We start from the raw sequence: 26562 nt of genomic DNA, 5'->3' as shown, positions 1-26562 counted from the left end.
CCAGCACATGGTCCCGCGCATGCGCCCCTCTTTTTAAAACGAACTGCCGCAAGAGCCTCTCCTCTCCCCAGGACTAGCCCTGCCCGTGAGCTTGGCCAATCAGAGGTTTCCCAGTGCCTACAACGCACGCGCAGTACGTCCCTCTCCCTCGGAGCAGCATGTTTTAGTGCGCAGAGCGGTCGGTTCCTTCCTTTTCTCCCCTCCCCTCCCCTCCCCGCGTATAGCCTGTAGACTTTTAAAGGGTTAGACTGCCAGTTTCATAGCCTGGAAGCTCACTTCCGGGTTAGTTTTGATACCCTTCCTCTTCGCCTCTCTCCATCTCTCTCTCTCTCTTTCTCTCTCTTGCCTGCAGGGATTAAAAGTGACAACTCCATGTGCGGCCTTCGCTTCTATAAGCCCTTTGTCAACAACGAAATGTCGCTGTTTTTTGTGTTGAATACATGCTATATGGTAATTTATGGACCTAATAGGTATCTAAAGCCATTTGCACATAACAAAGTATGTATTTTATCCAAATAATTGTTGAACTGAAATACAATTGAGAAGGATATCAATAGTGAAATAATTATTAAGTTCCAACTTAAAATGATATTTTTTTTTCATAACAAACTTAATAATGCAAACACGTTGGCATTTGGCAATAACAAAAGTTCCTTTAGAAACACAATTTACAAAGACTCATAATCTAGCCTCTAGAAACTTGCTATAGAATGAAATAATAATAGCAAACCAGTGATAATTTAGGGAGCAGGCTAGCAGGCGGGGCCCATGACTTACATCACAGGAGCCTACACAACACACAACACTATTGCTGAATGTAGGTATTATTTTATTTGTTTTCTATTTTGTATTTTTGAAATGTACGTCCAGGTTTGTTTTTTCTTTAATTTTTTTGGGGGGCCCCTAAGAGAGTGGGGCCCTAAACTATAGCTTGTTTAGTTTATACATAAATCCGGCACTGGTCTTATTCCAGACTGTGTTAAGTGGACAAACAGCTGTCTCAAAACAGCAAAACTCTAAACCGTGCGCTATATGGATGTACGACTCTCTTTTTCTATCTCTATTCGCCCCGAAAATCCCATAGAGATAAGAAATAAAATAGAGTTATTATTTCCACCTCTCACTTCCGGTACACATCGATTAGTTCCGTGTCAAGGGTCTCGGAAGTCTGTGATGTCCGAGTTAGTAATGGTGGGTGATCCCTTTTTTTCCTTTTCCTTCCTCACCTCGTTGCCTTCATAAGAGGACGGGCAGTATCTTACCCGGGGTGCTAAATGAGGCGGCGGCAAGGGGTTACTCTGGGGTCTGTGATAAGTGATGCAAGGTTTTTATTTTATTTCTAATCCACGCGAAAGACCGTAGAGTAAAGTTGGGGCTAGTGCAGAAATGTGAAGAGTGGGCAGTGCTAAGTGAGGAAACCCATATTTGAATAGATTAATAAAACATTGGCTTTAATTGCCACTGAAGTTTTAATTTGTTTTGGTGCATTCTGTCTTGCTTTTATCCGCGTACTTCCATGTCAAGTGCAGATGAGATTGTAAACATGGAAAGGGTGGCGAGAACCATGTGCAGCCATGAAACTGCCAGCACATTTCGCAAAGCTAAGCAGGATCCGGTATGGTTTCACATCGGTTGGATGGGGAACCAACACATGTTGTGATTCCTGCATATTGCAATGGGGGTTGGGCTAGATGACCCTGGGGGGGGGGTCCCTCCCAAATTAAAAAAGGTAAAGGGACCCCAACCATCAGGTCCAGTCGTGGCCGATTCTGGGGTTGCGGCGTTCATCTCGCTTTCTTGGCCGAGGGAGCCGGCGTACAGCTTCCGGGTCATGTGGCCCGCATGACTAAGCCGCTTCTGGCGAACCAGAGCAGCGCACGGAAACGCCGTTTACCTTCCTGCCGGAGCGGTACCTACTTATCTACTTGCACTTTGACGTGCTTTCGAACTGCTAGGTTGGCAGGAGCTTCCAAATTTACGATTCCATTATTTCTATAAAAGCTCCTCTGACTGCCCTTGTCCCTGCAGAAGGCCCGCTAGCAACTCTTTGCAAAGGCTGTGCGTGACTTTTCATCCATTTGCAGTGGTACCTCAGGTTAAGAACCTAATTCGTTCTGGAGGTCCGTTCTTAACCTGAAACTGTTCCTTAACCTGAGGTACCACTTTAGCTAATGAGGCCTCCCGTTGCTGCCGCAGTGCGATTTCTGTTCTCATCCTGAAGCAAAATTCTTAATCCGGGGTACTATTTCTGGGTTAGCAGAGTCTGTAACCTGAAGCACCTGTAACCTGAAGCGTCTGTAACCTGAAGTACCACTGTATTATATACACTACCTCTCCCCTTGGTGTGTGTGTTCATCTCATCCTCCCCTTTGTGTCCTTACAGTAACCCTGTAAGGTGTGTGAGGCGAAGAGACATAGTGACCTGCCACCCCAAACTCACCCAGAGAGCTTCGTGATTTGAACCAGGATCTTTCATAAGATTTATTCACAGCACTTGATTGTTAAAAAAAAAAGACTAAAAAGGCTTCAAAGTGGTTTACAAAAAATGAAGCAGTAAAATCAAGAAAAAATTACAACCCTACTTTAAAACACACAAAAAGATAAAATACTAAACTAAGACTAAAATTACACACCGACTTTCTAAGCATCTTCGTAAGCTTGCCTAAACAAATGGTTTAGGCAGGCGCCTGCTTGATCTCAATAGGCAGGAAGTTCCAGAGTGAAGGTGCCGCCATACTGAAGGGTTGAGTTCTTACAAATGCAGAATGGGTATTATGTGGCACCTGTAAGAGTGTTAATTCGGCTGACCGAAGTGTAGTGTAAGGCGATCTCATAGGTAAATTGTTCCCAAGCAGCTAAGGGCTGAATAGACTAATAGCAACACCTTAAACTTGGCTTAGTAGCAAATAGGCAACCAGTGCAGATCTCTGAGCGCATGTGTTAAATGCTGACAAGGCCTCACTCCCATCAGCAATCGTGCAGCAGCATTCTGCACTAGCTGCAGCTTCCAGATCAAGCCCCACATACAGCTAATCCAGTCTTGAAGCAACCTACCCAACCTTAGCCCCCCCCACTGTCCCATTATGACTGACCAGATCTGGTGCTTAGAGAGTTCTGATATAACTTGTCTGTGGCCTTTTGTAATGGAAGAAGGCAAGTGGGAGATATGTCTCTGAATTTGCATAGCTTTGCTTCTCTGGAAGTTTTATGTGTTGCAGATTTCCTACAAGGATGATGTGTCTACAAGCTGTTTCATATGTTTACTACACCTGCCTAAACCCTGTGTGTTGTTTTCATAAATGTGATATATGTGAGCAGTGTAACATTGTGGGAACATGGAAAAAATCATCATCCAATCAGGCTTGGATGTTGCAAATGTATATTTTATTATCATAGAAGTTGCTGATGCAATCTTCTGTGTGCTCCCAACTTTGCTGCTGCCTTGCCCGTGTTGATGCGAACAAAACCATAAACATTATGTCTACACCAGCTGTGAAACAATTCTATGCATTATGCATAATGTGGTATAACTGTACTACTTCAGACTGCAGGGAGAGAAAAAGAGAGTTCCATTTTAAATGCCTGCCCCTAAACTAGCATATACAGGAAAACACACACGCAAAGACTGCCTGTTTTATGTGGAGATGCTTTAAAAAATATTGTCCCCCACTAGAATTCTACTGCTTTGCTCTGCCGCTATAATTTCCCCTTTCCAATATTAAAATGCTTATGCACCCAAAAGGACACCACCCACATACAAGAGGGAGATAACAGCAGGTTTGGATTTGCAGAAATTCATATTTTAAACCCTTAATGGGGAAGATTCCCCCCAAAAGCCCAGTGAAGGCTGAGTGTGTTCATTGTCTATAGATAATGACAGACTGCTGAGGAATAAAAGAGTCAATGGGATGTGAGCAGTAATGGAGTATTGTGTTGGAGGTCATAGCTGACTGCCTGGAACAATGTTTTGTTTCAGGTCCCTTGTGTTCTGCATAATGTGTAGATTGATTCCTACACAGAAGTCTATTAAATAGTTAATAGGTCATGCATTTAGACTTGTGGAACAAATTCCTGATCAGTGGACTATGAAACTCAAGTCGCATAAAATTATGTTTAGTCCAGCCACGGGAGAGTATTCTGAAATAATGCTCATTTCTGCTGTTGTAAACAGGCAGCTTGCATCTCTTGACTCTGCCGGAATTCAAAATAATGTGCATTTAAAATAATGGCCATGGAGCATGTGGGTCAGGATGATAGAAGGCGTGAGGAAAATAAGAAAAGCTTAGCAATTTTTTCTAGTCTAGCATTCTGTTTCCAGCAGTGCCTAACCAAAGCTTAGGAAGGGTTACAAATAGGGTATCAAAGCAACTGCCCTCTCTTCTTTATCTCACCATCATTTGGTAGTTGCAGGAATATTGGCTATGACTTGGGAATTTCTACCTAGCTACCCTGGCAATTAACTGTTGATCGGCTTATCCTTCAAGGACGCATCTGTTACTCTGGCTGGTGGGCAGAAGTGAAAGAAAGAGCACTGATGAGTTTGAGTTGCAATAAACCTAACTGTTAGGACAAAAATTAAGTCCTTTGCAATGAAGGATGTAAGTTGATACAGACAAGGTCTGTCATTTCAAGACTGCTTCATAAATTGGTTCTCTCAAACAGTAGTGGTTTGGTTGCAGCTGGGAAAGGAGCACACTTTGAGAACAAGTTCAGTGTACTGCTAAAAAAACTAAGTTCAAGCTTTCTCTCTCTTCACAGGTGTAGCCCAGTGTTTTGGTGCAGAATGGGAATAAACAATGTAAACCTTGGATCTTTCTGCCCTATACAGAGAACACATGCACAGCTTCATAAAACCAAGTTTCTCCAACTTTTGGAAATGTATTTTTGTTAAGGATTCCTTTGACTGATTAGTAAACTATGCTCAGCCACTGGCTGCGTTTATGCCCTGTTCTGAGCACTTTGCTTATCACACCACACTCTGAACGGCGACTGCTGCAGTTCTCCTAAAAGCATGTCTGCGCTTATGAAAAGGGCATTATGGCTTGCTGTCTGCCTCAAGAGGTCATATCATGCTGGCATTTTTTCGTCTCTTTCTCTGGGTTTGGAAAAGTCTCCCGGACATCACGTCACATTCCTCAGGCGATATTCATCCGAGACTGGCAAGGTGACAGTTGTCTTGTCTACTTATAAAATACTTGTTATTGGGTTGAGTTCAGCACGATTAAGTTCACCTTGTAAATATTGTAGCTGAGAAGTAAGTGGGTGGCCAAAAAATTCCATAGCAAGTTGCAATCCAAGTCTTTGGATTGGGTTCTGAAGTAGATGACAACAGGTAGCTAATTCCTGCTGCTACTACTACTACTACTAAATAATAATAATAATAATAATAATAATAATAATAATAATAATAATAATAATTTGTTATTTATACGCTGCCCATCTGGCTGGGCTTCCCCAGCCACTCTGGGCGGCTTCCAACAGAATATTAAAATACAATGGTCTATTAAACATTAAAAACTTCCCTAAACGGGGCTGCCTTCAGATGTCTTCTAAAAGTCTGGTAGTTGCTTTTCTCTTTGACATCTGGTGGGAGGGCATTCCACAGGGCGGGTGCCACTACCGAGAAGGCCCTCTGCCTGGTTCCCTGTAACTTGGCTTCTCGTAATGAGGGAACCGCCAGAAGGCCCTCGGAGCTAGACCTCGTGTCCGGGCTGAATGATGGGGGTGGAGACGCTCCTTCAGATATACTGGACTGAGGCCATTTAGGGCTTTAAAGGTCAGCACCAACACTTTGAATTGTGCTCGGAAACGTACTTTGCAAACATAATTATGCTCCTTGGCCACCTGATGTTTTCCTCCCCTCTTACCACTTTTTTTTTGTTAAATGAGTATCAGGGAGGTTAAGGGTTTATCAGAAATCCCAGTCTTAAGAATATATCCTTGGAAGTAAGTCTTATTCATTTCAGTGAAGCATATCTCCCAAGTAGGTACGTTTTGAGTTTATTTATTTATTTATGTTTGGAGTTGGTCTATTTATTTAGTAGGGATGTGGGTGGCGCTGTGGGTTAAACCACAGAGTCAAGGGCTTGCTGATCAGAAGGTCAGCGATTCGAATCCCCGCGACGGGGTGAGCTCCCATTGCTCGGTCCCTGCTCCTGCCAACCTAGCAGTTTGAAAGCACGTCAAAGTGCAAGCAGATAAATAGGTACCGCTCTGGCGGGAAGGTAAATGGCGTTTCCATGCGCTGCTCTGGTTCGCTAGAAGCAACTTCGTCATGCTGGCCACATGACCCGGAAGCTGTACGCCAGGTCCCTCGGCCAGTAGAGTGAGATGAGAGCCGCAACCCCAGAGTCGTCCGCGACTGGACCTAACGGTCAAGGGTCCCTTTACCTTTAGTTATTTAGTAAATTTGTATGCAGCATATGAGTTCACAACAGTAGAGTGGTTCACAGCATGTAGTTGCCACCTGAAACATCTCGGTTAAGAGTGACTATCAATTGACTGCGTAGCTACTGTATGTGTATGCGGTGACGAATAGTAACTCTTAACTGAGATGTTACGAGCTGCAACTTAAAACACGCTGTGTGTGTGTAACATAATTCAGTGTTCCCTAGACTATTGTTCTCCAGGTGTTTTAACTTGACTACTGTCTATTTGCCTAATGTGAGCTGCACCACTTTGGAAAGAACAGCACAGTTTAAGTTACTCTTGTTGATCTATAAAGCCCTAAGTTTCATCTTGGGACCAACCATAGGGGCAGTCTTTTCTGTTATGGTGCCCAGTTTGTGAAATCACCCCCATCCCTTGAAATAAGACAGCCACTGATTTTATTACTATTATTTAAATTTAGCAACCTTTCTGTTTGCCCATGAATTTGTTGCTTATTAATGCAGATGGAAAACAAAAGCTGTAAGGGTACCAAAGGGATTTTCCATCAGAATCACAAACTTTCATTGGCCTGGACCTCCTCCCAGTTTTGTATCTTGGAGCAAAAAAATGCAAAATGGTATTTTTTAGGTTTTTAACGAGAATATAAATACATTGGCAAATACATTGGTCCACCACCCCAGACTATTCATGATTTGTGACCCTTTTCCTTTATGTGCTTTAGGATACAGTGGACATGTCATTGTTTCCTGTTGAAAACATTAGGAATTTCAGCATAATAGCTCATGTGGACCATGGGAAAAGTACTCTAGCAGATAGGCTGCTGGAGATAACAGGTGAGATAATTTTACAGTATGCTTTATTTCTTTGGGTACTGCCTGTGGGATGTAATCCATTGGAACAGTCAAATACAACATTCCTTATTTCCCTAGAGTGGGCACAACAGGTAACTTCCTGTTCCACTGGTCTGGAGTGTCTTCCCCCTGCATGTGATCTGGGAGATGGGCATGGCCATGGTTTTCTTCATAAAAGCCGAGTCACGCAGCCATTTTCTTTCTCTTGATCTCTCTCTTGCTTGCTGCCATGCTGCTCTCCTGCAGCCATTTTGTTCTCTTAATGTAATTTTGCTGTCTGCTGGCTCCCAACTAGCGGCACATGAGTTCAGTCTCCATGTGAGATGTACTCACAGATTGTTATGTAACTACTAAGTCAAGCCTGCCTTTCAGGGATCAAATTGTGAACTGAAACGTGAGTAAACCTCTTGTTACTTTTAAGGAAAGACTCTTGTGTCTTTATTCTATTAAGAGGGATAAAAGGGGACACCAGAATAATGGGCAAGCCAGATTGGATTACTCAACTAAAGAGATTCAAATGAATCTGCAAACCAGCTTCCTGCTATATTGAAGGAAATCTGCTCTGAAGGAAGGATAGTACTTATTCATTATATCCTTTCCTGATATCCTTGACGTTCCCACACTTCATTTAAAATAAATACCGAGGCAGAACATGTAAAACAGCGACCTAAGACAAAATAGAATAATAAAAGCCATATGGATAAAATGTCATATTCAGTTATGATAGCAAGGTCCTATTAATAGTCAGGAAAAGCTTGGGTGAAGCAGTCTGATTTCTCTTGCTGTTGGAAGCAAACATTTAGCAGCTTCCTGATCTACACAAGGGAGAAAGCCCTTCTTTCCATGGTGAGGTGGTGACCTGTAGGCCATGGAATGGCTACCGGGACCTGCTTCACAGACTGTGGTAATCGTCTTCGTCTTCGTTATTTATGCACAGCAATTACGATTCCAATACCAGTTTCATTTTCTATGCTGGCCATTGTTTATAGATTCAGTAGAATACTTCTAATGTATATCGTTTCCATACCTAAAATAGAACGCTTTATGGTAATGGCTATGGTATTGTAAATTGTAAGTTTTCTTTCGCTTCCTGAGTGTGCATTTTTGTCACAGAAGTGGGATGCTAAAGTTTCCATTCTATTTTATTGTGTTTAATTTGGGGGACAACTGTTTTGTGAAACGGCAGTCAGTTTGCATTAAAAAAACGTGTTAACCTTACTACCAAAAGAAGTATACACATTTCTCCTACCAGCTAAACATTCTCAGATTATCAAAGTCACAGAGGCAACATATGATATGCACACATACGACTTGTGTAACTTGCCTTGTTTGCGAATCCGCCTTTGTCCATTGAAAGCGTGCAGCTCTTAGCTCTTTTTTTCACAGGGATCTTCTATACAGACTAGCATCTGTACAGATGATAATGTATCCAGCTCCCTTCCTACCATTTTCATGCGTAGCACCTATTTAGGTCTCTGATTATAGAGAAGTCCTGGTAAGTCAGGACTACATGTACTTTGGAGTTTAAGACAGGGCTAGGAAAGGCATGGACACAGGTATTGAGACTGCACTTCAACATTTGGGCATTTGGGCTGTGCCACTAGAACTCTGAAACTCAGATGTCAAAATTAACAATATATTGCATCAATTTTGAGAGTAGCCCTTTCACCAATCAGTTGCTCGAATGTTTTAGATGAGTTTCCCTGAGTATTGTCTGCCTGCTCCGCTAAACTTTGGAACCCTAGCTTTCTTGATAGGAATAGACTGAGAAAGATAACACATAAAATTGATCGTGGTTTTTTTTTTTTTTTTTTAAGCAGCCATAGGTCTATGAGAATTAAATATGGCTGTGCAAAAATGGACACTTATCATGATGTACATTAATTATGCAGTATTTTTGACCCTCTAGGAACCATTGCCAAAACAGACCATAACAAACAGGTGCTGGATAAATTGCAAGTGGAACGAGAAAGAGGAATCACCGTTAAAGCCCAGACTGCCTCTCTGATTTATAACCACAAAGGAACAAATTACCTCTTAAATCTCATTGATACACCTGTAAGTCAATCACCATCATTGCTGAAGTAATACGAAATTGAACTATTGTTGTTGTTTTTGAAAAAGTAAATATTGAATGCTTCTAGATTATTATATTTTGCATTATTGTTACTTCTTGTTGCTGGTTTTTTACTTTGGCTTCATTCTGCTGTTGGTTTTATTTTGTTTAGCTTTTAAATGTATGCTTTATTTGTTTACTTCAATGGTCGTCTGCTTTGCTCAGAGGGGAGACCCATTGAAATGAATGAACTGAAGTTAGTCATCCCCATACATTTCAGTGGGTCTGTTCTGCGAAGACCGAACAGTTGGAAAAACCCCCTCTGGTTTTCACTTTTTACAGCAAACTGCCCAGATAATTGGGTGGCGTGTAAATATTGTAAAATAAATATATAAATAACCGTGGACTGGAGCAAATCCATGGCTGTGATCTAGTAACACCGAATTGGTTGTGTAGCTCCGTTCATGCAGGGATACCATGTTTTGGTATATTAGCAGTGATGAATCCTAATGCCTGCTTTAGGGGTTGGATAAAGCTCCGTTGTTATCAGGCAGGAACGAAGCAGAGCTGCAATTAATCACTGGACACACTGCAGTTGTTAGACTAATGCAACTAATTTATTAAATAGGAGAAGCTGAGTTAATGAGGGGGTTTAGAAAGATTGAAGCAAATGAACTGGATGAGTCATCCAGAAATCAGTACAGGGAGGAATTTGTTGACTCTCATGGTCTCTTCGAAAGAAAGTACAAATACAAGGTGTCACAGGCGTAAGACACTATGCAAGCGCATCCCAGATAACTCGGACTACAATTCCCATCCACCCTAGCTATCTTGGCCCAATGGTCATGTCAGGGATGATGGGAGTTGTAGTCATCATGGAGAACACCGGGTTGTAGATACTTAGTCCCTCCGATACTTTGTTCCCTCCTCCCCACAAAGTAAAAATTCTGTCATTTCTTCAGGAACTACAGTTCATTAAATACAGGTCAAGAAGCTTTCATAACTAATTTCCTAAAGGGGGTAGGTTGCTGTTTTGATATTATGAGCTGTTCCTCCAAGATACGTGAGTCTCTGGCATAGGTGTGTTGTCCGTGGACCCCTAATTGGGAACCACTGATTTTGACAATATTCACAAAATGGCAGAAACTAGATTCGATGCTTTCTGGTAAGCTGTCAGACAGTGGGTTACATGACTTCATGGTGTTCTTTTGATGGTCTTTTTAACCGGGCCTTGAGATGCCAAGTTCTTGAAATGTTTGCATTGCTTGTTTCCCCCCTTACAGGGCCACGTAGATTTTAGCTATGAAGTCTCACGGTCGTTGTCTGCATGTCAAGGCGTCTTGCTTGTAGTGGATGCAAATGAGGTAGGGTCTGAGGTGTGACTGACAACAGTAACTTCTGCATCGTCTTTGTTCTTCTTGGAGCAATGAAGAGGTTCCCTCTCCCAAATGGTTCGAGGGAAGAGTCGTCTATCGTTGTAGATAACTTTTCAGAAATACGGAAAAGACCAGTTAGATTTCCACCACAGGCAGTTCCTGATGAGCCAGTTATGGGACTGTTGGCTCTGAGAGTTGGATCCTGTGTGTTGTCCGATATTATGAGTCTCTAGGTGCTACGAGTGCTATTTTCCATGACCAGTTGATTTCATGGGCAGGGGCCTCTCCTAACCTACCTGGCAATTGAAACCTGGGACCTTTTATGTGGAAAATATCCGCTCTGCCTCTGAGCTATGGCCATGTCTTTTTTCCCTTTGGGACAATTTGGGGTGGGGTGGAGAGACTACATTCACAAACTCTCAGATGTTTAATAATGATGTTTTTTCCTAGGGTATTCAAGCTCAAACGGTTGCAAATTTTTATCTTGCGTTTGAAGCTCAGCTGTCAATAATTCCTGTTATAAATAAGGTAATACTTGCCATGCGCGGTATTAAAAAATCTTAGATAACTTTTGACTGTAGAATAGCAACTTGCACTCAGCACCTCTAAATGCAGTTGTGACAGAGGCCACCCACAGAAGGGCAAGTGGCTATTCTGGTTGTGTATCATCTCTGTAGTTGTCTCTTCCCTGATTTACATCATTCCGCCAACATATACTTAACTTTCAAGGTCCTTTATGAGCTTCTTCTTTCTTTCCCATGGTTTGTTCATTTGTTTTATTTTTCAGAAATCTCTATACCTGCCGGGGTTAAGGAATAATAATAATAATATCACGGCAGTGGACAGCATGAAATCCGCAATGAAATTTCATTAGTGAAACAAGTACATCACAAATCTGTAGGTCGGATTGATGCTTCCACATAAACACCAATCCAGCAGGGAAAGCCTGGGATGGGTGAACAAATGAGTTGTAACCAGGTGCCCAAATGCCAATATTGAAATTGCCAGCCTAGTGTTCTTTCAGGACACATGCCAAAGGGTAGGTGCTCCCACACAAGAGGCCTTCCCATCAGATGTCGAGGAAATAAACAACTATCTGATTTTGAGAAGACATCTGAAGGCAGCCCTGTTTAGGGAAGTTTTTAATGTTTGATCTTTTATCGTGTTTTTAGTGTTCTGTTGGGAGCCGCCCAGAGTGGCTGGGGAAACCCAGCCGGATGGGCGGGGTATAATAACAATAACAATAACAACAATAATAATATATTAGTCATACCCTGCCCATCTGACTGGGTTTCCCTAGCCACTCTGAACGGCTTCCAACAAAATATTAAAATACAGTAGTCCGTAAAAATTCCCTAAACAGGGCTGCCTTCAGATGTCTTCTAAAAGTCTGGTAGTAGTTTTCTTTGACATCTGGTGGGAGGCAGGGCGGGTTCCACTACCGAAAAGGCCCTCTGCCTGATTCCCTGTAACTTGGCTTCTCGCAGTGAGGGAACCACCAGAAGGCCCTCAGCGCCGGACCTCGGTGTCCGGGTAGAACGATGGGGGTGGAGACGCTCCTTCAGGTATACTGGACCGAGGCCGTTTAGGGCTTTAGAGGTCAGCACCAACATTTTGAATTGTGCTTGGAAATGTATTATTATTATTATTATTATTATTATTATTATTATTATTATTATTACTATTATTGAGAGCATATACACTACTAAGTGGTCCCTCTTATTCTTTATATTGTGCTCAATTTAATCTTCTGGGTAGGCCTGTTACTTCCTCAGTGCTGCCTTATCCTTGAGCTCAGCAGTTGCAATTCTGTGCATTTACTTGGGAGTAAGCCCTGCTGAAAACAGTGGCACTTATTTCCGAGTAAACATGCACACGGTTATGCTTCGCATTGTCTCCTGATGCCGAAAGAAAAACAGAATTTTGAACCGACTTATTCTGCCCTGCATTTTCTTTTACAAATACTTTAGCTGGATTTTTGTTTCAGATGTCCATTTTCTGTGGTTTCCCCCTTTATGCATCCCCCTCCCTTACCCTTCCCTTTGCGTTAGGCAGAGGGTTTGTCTTTTTAAAAATGGTTTGTCCCGTGCCCGGTAATTTTATGTGCTTTATAAATAAAATAGGGTGACAACGAACCCCAGGTTTCCAATTTTGAATAAACTGCTCTCAACAAACTCCATCTTCTTGACTGCAGGTCCCTAGTCTTGTTCATAAGTCACAAAAACTTCCCAGGTTACTAGTAAAAGATGAGGAAAGTGAAAGTGTAAAGGCAATGCACATTTTTGAAGCTTTTCTTATTTTTGCTCTAACAGAATTTACTTCTGACTTCTGTTACATTGGGTGCACTTTTCCGACAATAACTTTGTTTTGCAGATTGATCTAAAGAATGCAGATCCTGAGCGGGTGGAAAATCAAATTGAAACCGTGTTTGATATCCCCAAAGACGACTGTATTAGGGTAAGACACCTTTTCTGGTGTATAAATATGTGTGTAGTAGCTGTTGCTAAAACTCTCCTACATGGAAACCTTACCAGGTTATTTTTATTAAATGATTATATTCTCACAGTGCAGAGTGTTTACTTACAATTAAGCTCCATTGAGATAAATGAAACTCAGCGCTTCTCCCAGAATAAAGTGCTTTGCTTCCTTCTACTGTAATCATTGAAGAAATGTATTTGCTTACTATTCAGAGTAAAGCATTTTCAAATATAACTGCATGAAGCATAATATATTGAGGTGACAACAGCTTACTAGTTAGTGTGCACTGAATTAAGCTCTCTTTCCCTTTTTAATTTGCTTTAGATTTCTGCTAAACTGGGAACAAATGTTGAAAGAATACTTCAGGAAGTTATTGAACGAATCCCTCCGTAAGTTTATTTTTCTGGCATCTTATATACAGTGGTACCTCTACTTGCATTCACCTCCGGTTACGTATCCTTCGGGATACGTACGCAGCAAACCCAGAAGTATTTTTCCGGGTTTCGCCACGCGCGCATGCGCTTAAGCGGTCCCTCCGCATGGGAAAACCTCAGGATCCGACCGGAGCTCCAGAACGGATCCCGTCCGCAACTGGAGGTACCACTGTACTATTGAGAAATGGACTGCCTTGCAGTTACGCTGAGCCATCTGCTAGAGCCAGTTACATTTTTGCGTCTTTTTAATAATCTCTTTAATTTAGTGAGTTAACATCTCTCTCTCTCGCTCGCTCTCAAATTTTCAGTTTTACAATTTAAAATCCTCATTTTACATCCTTAAGATATCAATAACTTCCCTTCTTCTCTTTCCATGGTTCATTTTCCATATCATAAATCCCTGCATATTTTACATAAACTGTGCCATTCAGTATTCCATGATTGCATCCATCAAAACTTATTTACACTGTTGAGTTTATCTTAATGCTGCCCATGTTTTCAAGTGTACACAATCTCCCCCCATATATTCAATAAACATTTTTCCAGTCTTCTCTAAACATACGTTCTTCTTGTTCTCTTATTCTATATGGTAAGTCTGCAAGTTGTTGCATATTCTGTCAAGCTAAGTTGCCATTCTTCTTTAGTTGGGACCTCGCTCACTCTCCATTGTGGGGCTAACAAAACACGGGTCGCAGTAGTGGCATACATAAATAACCCTTTTTGACACCTGGGAATTTCAGTCTGAATTGAATTCTTGATTGAATTCAGAACAGTAGATTTCTCTGGTAAATATAACATGATAAAGCAGAAACAAAGGCATTTCAATGTTCTGCTTGCAGTGTATGTTGCTATTTGCTACAGTAACTGGAACTGTATTTATGCGAGCACTTGGAAAACAGACATTTGGTACTGAAAAATAACTCTCAGTATGTATTACACAGTAACCGTGATATATATGTCTTTCTTATAACAGGCCCAGCGCCAGCACACAGGATCCGTTGAAGGCTTTGGTGTTCGACTCCACCTTTGATCATTACAGGGGTGTGATTGCCAATATTGCACTGTTGGGTGGGGAGGTTCGCAAAGGCCAAAGGATAGCATCAGCTCATACAAAAAAGGTTTATGAAGTTAATGAAGTGGGAATTCTGAAACCCAACGAGCAGCCAACGCACAAATTGTAAGTTGCAAGCGTTTGAAATAAATCAGAAACTCTTATTTATTTGGCCTTTGTCAATACAGTGGTACCTCGGGTTAAGTACCTAATTCGTTCCAGAGGTCCGTTCTTAACCTGAAACTGTTCTTAACCTGAAGCACCACTTTAGCTAATGGGGCCTCCTGCTGCTGCCGCACCACCAGAGCACAATTTCTGTTCTCATCCTGAAGCAAAGTTCTTAACCCAAGGTACTATTTCTGGATTAGCGGAGTCTGTAACCTGAAGCGTATGTAACCCGAGGTACCACTGTATCCATATCAGGGTTTCCCACACTTGGGTCTCCAGCTGTTTTGGGGACTGCAGTTCCCAGCATCCCTGACCACTGGTCCTGCAAGCTAGGGATGATGGGAGTTGTAGTCCAAAAAACAGCTGGAGACCAAGGTTTGGGAAACCCTGATCTGGATTGCTACTGCCAGCAGCAGTAAGATTGATTTCCCATCAGCTTTGCACTTTCCTTTGGCAAAACGCAGAGCGGAAGCATCTTCTTGATTAGCGCAGCGTGGGGAAGTGGCTAATGGCATATAAAAAGGTAAAAGGTAAAGGACCCCTGGATGGTTAAGTCCAGTCAAAGGCGACTATAGGGTTGTGGCGCTCATCTCGCTTTCAGGCCGAGGGATCCAGCGCTTGTCCACAGACAGCTTTCTGGGTCTTGTGGCCAGCATGACTAAACCACTTCTGGTGCAGCAGAACACCGTGACAGAAGCCAGAGTGCACGGAAACACCATTTACCTTCCCGCCACAATGGTACCTAGTTATCTACTTGCACTGGCATGCTTTCAAACTGCTAGATTGGCAGGAGCTGGGATAGAGCAACGGGAGCTCACTCCATCGTGGGGATTCAAACCACCGACCTTCTAATCAGCAAGCCCAAGACGCTCAGTGGTTTAGACCACAACACCACTCATGTCACATGATGGCATATAGGAGCTGTTTCATGGTGCCTCTGTCCCTGGACAAAGCACTGTTGACTGACTAATGTATTTTTAATCTTTGCTGGAAGAAACCCAGCCAGATAGGCGGGGTGCAAATAAATTATTATTATTATTATTATTATTATTATTATTATTATTATTATTATTACATTAACATTTCAGGCAAGAGTAAAATGCTCTGCTTCCTGTCTTATTTGCCAAGGCTGTGTAGCAAGTTTTGTAAAGATTGCAGCACACGAATGTGGGGAAGAGGATTTGACATAATTGTAGGCATTTGATAATGTGCGATTAAATCCCTAAACAACTTCATCTCGCCAAGGAAAAAGGCTTGAAATATCTAATGTGATAAATATTTCCGCATGATGCTGGTTTTGTTTAGATATGCCGGCCAGGTTGGCTATCTCATTGCTGGAATGAAAGAGGTCAAAGAGGCCCAAATAGGAGATACAATCTATTTGCATAACCAACCAGTGGAGCCATTGCCCGGGTTTAAGTCGGCAAAACCCATGGTCTTTGCAGGTGAGGCACACGCATTTAATGATAGGAAGTACTTTCATGTTTACTTATACTGGTAGAGTGCTTGGGTGCATTTAGGAATCGTTAACCGTAACAGGAACGCCATGGATCCCTGTATAAATTGTACCCAACACTTTTTGTGCTCTGAAACATACTGGAAGCCAATGTAGTTCTTTTAGGACTGGTGTTATATGGTCCTGGCAGCCGCTCCGAGTCACCAGCCTAGCTGCCGCATTCTGGATTCATTGCAGTTTCCGAATCACCTTCAAAGGTAGCCCCACATAGAGCGCAGAATCTTCTTGTTGACCATGCTTTCATTTTGTGTTTATGGTGGGTTTCTGTAAATTAGGTGAGGTGGTGCTTCAGTGCCCGTCAAGATCACTGCTTATTACAACAGTGGCTTTAGAGCCAGTGTGGTGTAGTGGTTAAGAGCAGTGGACTCGTAATCTGGTGACCCGGGTTTGATTCCCCGCTCCTCCACATGCAGCTGCTGGGTGACCTTGGGCCAGTCACACTTCTTTGAAGTCTCTCAGCCCCACTCACCTCACAGAGTGTTTGTTGTGGGGGAGGAAGGGAAATGAGAATGTTAGCTGCTTGGAGACTCCTTAGGGTAGTGATAAAGCGGGATATCAAATCCAAACTCTTCTTGGGAAAGGTGGTTTATTTTTTGTTGACAGAATAGTGATTTTGTACAGGCTTGTGAATCGCTATGCCTTTTCAGTTATTCAGATAAACTGCTTTACCCGATCAGATTTAATTTCAAGGAACGATTTCCTCACACAGACAGGTACCTTCGAAAATTTCAGTCAGTTTACTCTAATGTAAAACTTCCAGGAGGAGAATATTTTTGAGACTTCCTTATGTTCATGCAATTGATCTTTCTCTTCCCCTCCTCCCAGAAGGATAAGTTATTCAAGCTGCCTACTGCTCAGTCAACCACTGAATTCAGCCCTTATGTGAAACAAGACTGAAGACTGATAATTTAAGAACCTGGTATATTATTTGTGGGCTGGCACCTGTCTCCTACAGAGAAGCGTCTTAAGTGGTTCTAGAGAAAATGCTGAATGAAATATATGAGGATCAGCTGCCTTTACCAGCCAAGTTCTGTGTTGTATTGACAGGAATGTACCCAGTAGACCAGTCGGAATATAACAACCTGAAAAGTGCTGTAGAAAAACTGACTCTTAATGACTCCAGTGTTTCTGTTCATCGTGATAGCAGCCTTGCCTTGGGAGCCGGATGGAGGTGAGACTTGCAATATTCAATCTTCAGCGCCACAAAGCACAAACATTTTCTCTTGATTTCCTTTGGCCAGGAAGTTTAACATGCTTAGTTGGTGCTTTTTTTTTGGGGGGGGACACATTTTTTAGCACCATGTGATCGACAGGGAAGATTGAGTACCATGTAAACGTTGCATTTACAGGTTGGGCTTTCTCGGCCTTTTACATATGGAAGTTTTTAATCAGCGTTTGGAACAAGAGTACAACGCATCTGTCATTTTGACATCACCCACCGTACCCTATAAAGCCGTTCTTTCCTCAGCAAAATTGATAAAGGTAATGACATGGTTTTGATTTGGCTTTTTGAAATCGGGGAGGTGCAATGCTGACTTTTTTTTACCTTTTGTAGGAACATGGAAAAGAGGTGATCACTATAATAAATCCTGACAAGTTTCCTGACAAGTCAGTAGTGGCGGAATACTTGGAGCCTACAGTTTTGGGCACTATCATAGCACCTGATGAATATATTGGAAAAATAATAAGTCTATGCCAGGTTAGTGATTTTTTTTTAAGCTTGGGTCTCCTTTCTGCCTTCAGGGTTGAGATGAAATGAGGCAGTTTTAATTTTAACGAGCCAAAAGTTAATTTTAATGGGCCGGTCACACTCTTAGAGAGCCACTTGTCTGCTGAAGAACCTCACCTATTGCAGAGGATTCTGGGGGATATTCTTTGTTAACATCGGAGCCTCGGTCAAGTATCTTGAGCCTCCTTTTCCCCTGTGTGAACTGAGCGTTTGCTCTAGAACACGTTCAACCTGCAATGCAGAGAACATCCATGGTGACAAGCAAGTTTTCCAGAAAACGCAGGTTCCTCACAAGAGAGTTTGGAAAGCCAGGAACATGTTTGATTTGGGCAAGCACATTCACCTGGATTAACTCACCATGAAGTTGTTCAGAGCTGTTAGCCTGTTTTATCCCAGTAATCTTTATTACAACCCTGTGAGGCACTAGGCAGCTTCATTACAGATTGGAAACTGAGCTGAAATAACAGTGGCTGGCCTAAGGCTATATATTCAGTTTGTGACGGAGATGAAGTTTCAGCTGACAACTTCCCGGCTCTCATCGTTCAGACTCTAAGCCACTGAAGTACTCTGTCTCTTCAAATGAAATCCATGTATATGTATAAATTGGTTGAGAGGAAGTTACACGTACCACAGTTATTCATTTAACTGGTTAACTGATTAAATGAACAAATGTGGATTTAAAATATGGAATTGGTTGATAAATATGTTTAGGCTTATGCAGCAACAGGATAGATATATGAAAACCCTTATGGCTGAGTTTTATAGCATGGAGACACTCAGTTGGTTGTCTTGTCCGATGACTTCTCTCAAACAAAACATCCTTTACAAATGCTTGTTTGATCACCAAGAAAGAAGATGCCACCGCTACCTTAGGCTTCTTGATGCAGTGCTGAACTTCCTAGATTAAGTGCAGTTTCTTCTAAGGTTCATAAAAGGTAAAGGGACCCCTGACCATTGGGGTTGCGGCGCTCATCTCGCTATATTGGCCGAGGGAGCTGGCGTTTGTCCACAGACAGCTTCTGGGTCATGTGGCCAGCATGACTAAGCCGCTTCTGGCGAACCAGAGCAGCGCACGGAAACGCGTTTACCTTCCCACTGGAGCAGTACTTATTTATCTACTTGCACTTTGACGTGCTTTCGAATGGCTAGGTTGGCAGGAGCAGGGACTGAACAACAGAAGCTCACCCCATCATGGGGATTTGAACTGCCAACCTTTTGATCGGCAAGTCCTAGGCTCTGTGGTTTAACCCACAGCGCCACCCGCGTCCCTTCTAAGGTTCATACTTAGAGCTATATTAGTACTATAATCTGTTTCTAGTCTTATCCTCAATGGATAGGATGTTTCATTTCCCTTTCTTTGTACTAAGAGCCTTCAAAATATTTGATGATAGTCAGCCAGTTCTCCAGATTATTGAGGCTCAGCACAGCAAAAATAGATGGGACTTTGTCCTAACTAGCTTACCATCTTAAATTACAATTTATTTCACTCCGTACAACTTGGTCTCCTGAAGCCATTTCTCACCCAGCAGGCAAAGTTATAGGAGATCAAGCAAAATAGCTTTCCATTACAGTGGTACCTTGGTTTATGAACTTAATTTTCTAGAAGTCTGTTCTTAAACCAAAGCGTTCTTAAACCAAGGCATGATTTCCCATAGCAACAGGGGACTCAATTTACAAATGGAACACACTCAACAGGAAGCGAAACATGTTCTTATTCCAAGGCAAAGTTCACAAACCAAAACACCTACTTCTGGGTTTGCAGCGTTCTTAATCCAAGTTGTTCATAAACTAAGCTATTCTTAAACCAAGGTACCACTGTATTTTCATGAAACTTTTGGTACCTTAGCAATAAGAAATGTGAGTAGTTGGGAGAAAGACTCACAGAAGAATGTGCAAATAAGATGAGAAAATAAATATCTGTTCCGTAAAGAAACACTGGAGCTTTTATTGCTTAGTTATGTTAATTTGCCAGGTCCCGGTAATATCGGTCCTTCAGTTTAAAATTCACCCATCATGTTTTAGAATGGAATATTTACTGAAGATTTATATCATGAGAAATTCTAGTTGACTGTCAAAACTACTGTGTTGCTTGGCAGACTCGAAGGGCTATTCAGAAGGACCTGATATACATTGATGACCACAGAGTCATGATGAAATATTTCTTTCCACTGAATGAAATTGTCGTTGACTTCTACGATGCTCTGAAATCCCTCTCTTCTGGATATGCCAGGTACAGTAATGTATTTTTAAAATAAAATAAAGTGGGACATTCATTATTTGTTGGGTTTTCAGAATTCCAGTTGTACCCAGTCCCCACTGAATTTAAAGGTTTTGCAGAAGAGGTGGAGTCTCTCCAAAGTGCATAAAATAATAATAATAATAATAATAATAATAATAATAATAATAATAATAATAATAATTTTACCCCACTCATCTGACTGGGTTGCCCCAGCCACTTGAGGAATACAATGGTTTTGCCTCTGTTGTGGGGCAGAATGGGCAAGTTTATGCGTCTTGCAGCACCATTCTATACATGTCTGCTCTGAAGTAAGACCCATTGAGTTCAGTTGGATTTCTTTGCAAGTACATGTGTATGCAGTCTATTCCTCAGGTTTCCCTGCGACATGTTTGAGGACTAATAATAATTTATTATTTACACCCCACCCATCTGGCTGATTTTCCCCAGCCACTCTGGGCGGCTCCCAATCAAGTATTAAAAACAGTACAGCATTAAATATTAAAAACTTCCCTGAACAGGGCTGCCTTCAGATGTCTTTTAAAGATAGGATAGCTGCTTATTTCCTTTACATTTGAAGGGAGGGTGTTCCACAGGGTGGGCGCCACTACCAAGAAGGCCCTGTCTGGTTCCCTGTAACCTTACTTTTTGCAATGAGGGAACCGCCAGAAGGCCCTCGGTGCTGGACCTCAGTGTCCGGGCTGAACAATGGGGGTGGAGACGCTCCTTCAGGTATACAGAACCGAAGCCGTTTAGGGCTTTAAAGGTCAGCACCAACACCTTGAATTGTGCTCTGAAACGTAGTGGGAGCCAATGCAGATCTCTCAGAGCCGGTGTTATGTGGTCCCGGCGGCCACTCCAAGTCACCAGTCTAGCTACTGCATTCTGGATTAATTGCAGTTTCCGGGTCACCTTCAAAGGTAGCCCCACGTAGAGCGCATTTCAGTAGTCCAAGCGGGAGATAACTAGAGCATGCAGCACTCTGGTGAGACAGTTCGCGGGCAGGTAGGGTCTTAGCCTGCGTACCAGGTGAAGCTGGTAGACAGCCGCCCTGGAAACAGAATTAACCTGTGCCTCCATGGACAGCTGTGAGTCCAAAATGACTCCCAGGCTGCGCACCTGGTCCTTCAGGGGCACAGTTACCCCATTCAGTACCAGGGAGTCCTCCACACCAGCCCGCCCCCTGTCCCCCCAAAACAGTACTTCTGTCTTGTCAGGATTCAACCTCAATCTGTTAGCCGCCATCCATCCTCCAACCGCCTCCAGGCACTCACACAGGACCTTCACCGCCTTCACTGGTTCTGATTTAAAGGAGAAGTAGAGCTGGGTGGGGGAGGCTGTCTTTAAGGCCTTGTGGGACATAAGCAGGTTATTTCCTTTCTCCACTATTTTAAGTTCTCTAGCAAACACTAGTAAACACTGGAAGAATATTTTGAAAGGGGAAAAACCCTCCCGAGAAGATTATTTCAAGTACAGTCAAACCTTGGTTCCCAAACACCTCCATTTTTGAACGTTTCGGCTCCCGAACATTGAAAACCCAGAAGTAAATGTGTTTTTTGGAAGCCAAACGTCCGACGCAGCTTCCGCTTGAGTGCAGGAAGCTCCTGCAGCCAATCAGAAGCTACACCTCGGTTGTCGATCGTTTCGGAAGTCCAATGGTCTTCTGGAACAGATTACATTCCACAACCAAGGTTTGACTGTATAGAAATGGAAGAGCAATGACTTATCAAATCGGTGTCTATATAACTGGGTGAATTTAATATACTAAACTAGGAATAGCTCTATATCTATATGTGATTAAGACTAGGCCATGTATTTATTGTTATTTGCAAAGGGGGCTTTTTTCCCTTTTTTACTGAGGGACAACAAACCTGTATCTTTATTTGAAGAATTAATGCAAGTATTATATTAAAAACACTGTATTTAAAAAGATGAAGCCAATTTGAGTGATGAATTTAATATTTCCCCCCCCCTCTTCAGCTTTGACTATGAAGATGCAGGATACCAGCCTGCGGATCTTATCAAAATGGATGTTCTTTTAAATGGGAACCCTGTAGAAGAGCTCATAACTATTGTTCATAAGTAAGTAAAGTAAAAATGCAGCCGTAGTCTGTAGAGGGTATCTTTAAGAGATGGTGTGGGTGTGTCCGTGGTGGAAGAATTGCCAGTCCCTAAACTCTGCTGGATTTACACTCACTAGGGCAGAAAGTGGGACGCGGGTAGCGCTGTGGTCTAAACCACTGAGCCTCTTGGGCTTGCCAATTGGAAGGTCGACGGTTCGAATCCCCACGATGGGGTGAGCGCCCGTTGCTCGGTCCCTGCTCCTGCCAACCTAGCAGTTCGAAAGCACGCCAAAAAGTGCAAGTAGATAAATAGGTACCATTCTAGCGGGAAGGTAAACTGTGTTTCTGTGTGCTGCTCTGGTTTCGCCAGAAGCGGCTTAGTCATGCTGGCCACATGACCCGGAAAAACTGTCTGCGGACAAACATCGGCTCCCTCGGCCAGTAAAGCGAGATGAGCACTGCAACCCTAGAGTCGTTCGCAACTGGACTTAACTGTCAGGGGTCCTTTACCTTTTAGGGCAGAAAGCAGGTTTACTTTTTTCCTTGTAATAAGCTTTTTTTTTTTTAAATCCCATTGATTACATTGGGAGGGGCTCACTTATCAGGTCCATGTTGGAAGGCTTGTGGATCTGAGCCAACCCTTGACCCCACCGACAGCAGAATAATAGAAAATGCCACTGGAAGGCCCACAGTATCGTCTGACCCCCTTCAGGTACCATAGGATTGTGCCTGAAGTGCAATTCCCTTCTTTTGCTTACATTCCCAAAACTACCTGTTTGGAATTTCAGTTTCATTGTACAGGTTGGTGCTCTTCCAGCAGAACATGAGTTCTTCATTTCAGCGATTCCATTTCTTTGTGGAACATTAATCCTTCTCCCCTTTATATAGTTAAATGGGAAAATCTAATTGTAAACCTTGTTGTAGACATCCCAGTCTTTTCCTCTTTTTTTTTTTTTTTAAGGGACAAAGCATACACTGTTGGGAAAGCTCTGTGTGAACGTTTAAAAGATGTTATCCCAAGACAGCTATTTGAGATAGCTATTCAGGCAGCTGTTGGGAAAAAAGTCATTGCGAGAGAAACGTGAGTTGTTTTGTGTTTTGCTTTGTGCTAAAAAAGTCATTTGTTAGACAAGTGCTAGTATTGCAAACCGAATAAAAGTCCCTCCCCTCCCCCTTTTATCACTTGTAACTATTAAAGTTGTTTCCAATATTTACTTGAGAAAACGACATTCTAGTCCAGGCATAAGCAAACTCGGCCCTCCAGATGTTTTGAGACTGCAATTCCCATCATCCCTGACCACTGGTTCTCTTAGCTAGGGGTGATGGGAGTTGTAGTCCCAAAACATCTGGAGGACTGTGTTTGCCTATGCCTGTTCTAGTCTCTTAAAAGGTTACAACTAAAGGTAAAATCAATGTGGTCTTTCATTTAGGCTACCCACTTCAAGAGCATTTCAGATTAGTCTCCATTTGTTTTAGCAGATGCCAGCTTTATTTCAGAGAAGGCATCTAGACAAAGGCTCTGAAAATTTCAACATACAAGGATATTGGAACGAGAGGTGTTCACAAAGACCCCCTGGATCCAGGCTGTTTCGTAACTTTAAAGATCAGCACTTTGCCTTTAGCTTGGAGACTAACCAGAATTTTGACTTTCTTAAAAAGGTATATCATGTGCCTTAGGTGGCTGGTACTAGTTTGCAGTTGCAATCTGGAGCGCCAAAAGTTTCTGAACTGTCTGGAAGGGTAGTCCCACATAGAATGCAGAATACGGTGCATAGTTGAGGCAGTAACCAAATAATTTCCCATTCCGAATTAAAGGAATGGTCTCACAAAAGGAAATATAATTATATTTCTCTGTCATACTGCTTTGTAATTAGGAAGCGCATAGTAGACTATTAGAATTCTCTCCAATTTTCCTCTTCGATATGGGAAAAGTAGCCATGGAGTAAGGCTGACACCCAGTGGTTAACATGAACTAGAAAACAGATTTCACTTGAGGCCACATGCCGATTATTGAGTTGCCTTTTGTGATATAGCACTAGGTGACATCATGTAACATTTTTGCAGGGCATCTTGTGAAAATGCACTTTGGTTTAAGCATTGAAACTTATTTCTTCCAGAGTGAAAGCTTATAGAAAAAACGTCCTGGCAAAATGTGTAAGTGTCATTCTTTTCCTTTCTGTGGGGCGGAGAGAGACTGACTGATAATCACCTTCCTTTTCCTTTGGTAATGTCTGGTGATCATAGAATCATGCCCCCCCCACTCGGTTTTTTGCTTCCTCTATTGTAGGTACTGGTGCTAAGCAATATACTCCTGCTTTTCTGTTGTGTTTTAGGTTCATGTTGATACATGCACATTCAGTAAATATGACAAGTTTGCTTTTGGTGGCAGTTCCACAGTGTGTGAAGTTAAGAGATCTGGTTTTTATAAGAGTTTTGCCACTTATTTCACCCAAAGCTCAGAGTAGCAGTTTTACATTTATCTGTCTTTTTAGTTGCCTTGGGTACTTGAAAAACAGTAGAAATGTTTTGACCAGAGTATGCCGGCCAGTATTATAGATATTCATATTGTAAAACATAGAGAAAATAACCTGTTTGTTTCCCTTTAAACAGTACGGAGGAGATATTACACGGAAAATGAAGCTATTAAAGCAGCAAGCTGAGGGAAAGAAGAAGTTGAGGAAAATCGGAAACGTGGAAGTGCCAAAGGATGCCTTCATAAGTGTTCTAAAGAGACAGACTGACAAGTAGTTGGAAGTCCACAATTATGGATTTTTAAAAGTAAATATTTGACAGACTAGTGTTTACAGTGTGTGGATGCCCTGTCTGGAATCCGATATACCCTGTGTGTACATACAACTCAAGACTCTGAAATGTCATGAATGTAAATGTACACTTTTGACAAGTGTTCTGATTTCAAGAATGTTTATAAATGACGAGTGGCTAGAAAGCCTGCAACTCTTTAATAAAGCATTCTGGCTGGTAATCAATTTTTTTTATGATGGCGTTATGATCCTGCAACTTATTGGCCACCATAACTTTGCATGCCACCTTTTATTCCATGTGCATTCCTGACATGCTCTGATTGTAGAATTGGACGGGACCCCAAGGGTCATCAACCTCCATTGCAATGGAGCAATCCCACCCACAGCCATCCTTGGGTGGCCTCGAACCTCCTGGTTAACAGCCAGACACGCTGATCCACTGCACCATCGAGGTCCTTAGTGAAGCGCATTATGTACAGTAGAGGCAGCGGCCATTTTGTGCAGGGATTCCATTCCTGCCCCCTATGCGTATTGGCAGAGCATGCATAAGCCTGTTCCTCCCTCTCCCAGGTCTAAAAGGACCTGTGTGTGCAACTGGTTGTGCATCAATTGAATTTTAGACAGCATAATAGCTATGTTAAGCTTTACTTAAGCTAGAATTACAAGAGAGTGGCATTCTTATGGAAAGTTAACAACAAGGAGGTACCGTATTTTTCGCTCTATAACACGCAGATTTTTGCTCCTAAAAAGGAAGGGGAAATGTCTGTGCGTGTTATGGAGCGAATGTGTGTCCCTGGAGCCGAAAAATGAGGCAAAAATCAAACCGCGCTTCAGGGAGAAGGGAGCTCCGTGAGACAGGAAGCTGCTTTCCTTCATTCTGCCTCAGGGTCTTACTGCCCACCCTGCTCTGTTTCGTTGCTGTGTTTGCTCAAACGGAACAAAGAGCAGGGAAAGCCCCTCCCCTCCAGGCAAGTAGAGAGGAGAGCAGAGCGTCCAAACAAAGAGCAGGGAAAGCCCCTCCCCTCCAGGCAAGTAGAGAGGAGAGCAGAGCGTCGCTCTATCCTCTCCCTGCTCCGGAGGGAACAATGTTTGTGAAGGGAAGAGAGATTACAGGTTCGGCTTAAAATTCTGATTTGACTTCCTGCTTTTTGTTTTTGGAGACACACAGCATTCAAATATGCTTTCTTCCATTTAAAAGGATGAAATCCTTAAACAGTGTTTTGCCTGTAAATTCATGCGATCTGGAAGATTACAGTGTCTGTACCTCTTAAGGGATGGCAAAGCTTAGGTTTCGCTGCTAAATAGTTCTTAATGCAGTTAAAATGCTTTCTTCTGTCATGCTGGTGGGAGGGAGGGAGAGAGAGAGAGAGAGAGAGAGAGCGCACGCTGGCTGGCTTGGGTGGGTGGATGGGGGGAAACTTTTGCCTTCCTTTCCTCACGTTATAGCCCTCT

The 26562-nt window shown here is 42.5% G+C and overlaps 1 protein-coding gene across 3 annotated transcripts; it reads left to right on the top strand.

Moving 5' to 3' along the window:
* Positions 1 to 1126: 1126 nt before the first annotated feature.
* On the top strand, positions 1127 to 25318 carry GUF1 (GTP binding elongation factor GUF1). Of its 3 annotated transcripts, none has more exons than XR_014011737.1 (18): positions 1127 to 1191; positions 4759 to 5164; positions 7112 to 7223; positions 9151 to 9299; positions 10581 to 10661; positions 11124 to 11201; positions 13047 to 13130; positions 13476 to 13540; positions 14559 to 14762; positions 16110 to 16249; positions 17368 to 17491; positions 17670 to 17802; positions 17876 to 18019; positions 20146 to 20279; positions 22266 to 22367; positions 23310 to 23429; positions 24413 to 24502; positions 24959 to 25011. XR_014011737.1 is itself a non-coding variant. In XM_081208864.1 (18 exons), exons 2-18 carry the CDS (start codon positions 5012 to 5014, stop codon positions 25094 to 25096), a joined length of 1998 nt encoding a protein of 665 aa, XP_081064990.1. In that variant the 5' UTR covers positions 1127 to 1191; positions 4759 to 5011; the 3' UTR covers positions 25097 to 25318. The 3 variants fall into 3 exon arrangements, 2 of the variants coding, with proteins under 2 accessions (XP_081064990.1, XP_081064991.1); XM_081208864.1 differs by having other exon boundaries at positions 24466 to 24502; positions 24959 to 25318; XM_081208865.1 differs by lacking the exon at positions 11124 to 11201 and having other exon boundaries at positions 24466 to 24502; positions 24959 to 25318.
* The last annotated feature ends 1244 nt before the right edge of the window (positions 25319 to 26562 follow it).

This window comes from Podarcis bocagei (genome assembly GCF_964188305.1).
Source record: "Podarcis bocagei genome assembly, chromosome: 9".
Lineage (NCBI taxonomy): Eukaryota > Metazoa > Chordata > Lepidosauria > Squamata > Lacertidae > Podarcis > Podarcis bocagei.
The sequence above is the reverse complement of the archived record's forward strand: the minus strand, read 5'-3'. Positions and strand labels throughout refer to the sequence as shown.

Bases quoted from the DNA above. Each gene is read 5' to 3' on its own strand.
- GUF1 (XM_081208864.1), top strand. From the start codon at position 5,012: ATGTCTGCGCTTATGAAAAGGGCATTATGGCTTGCTGTCTGCCTCAAG. The intron at 7,224-9,150 runs GTGAGATAATTT...TTGACCCTCTAG, and splicing joins TAGGCTGCTGGAGATAACAG to GAACCATTGCCAAAACAGAC. The intron at 13,131-13,475 runs GTAAGACACCTT...AATTTGCTTTAG, and splicing joins CCAAAGACGACTGTATTAGG to ATTTCTGCTAAACTGGGAAC.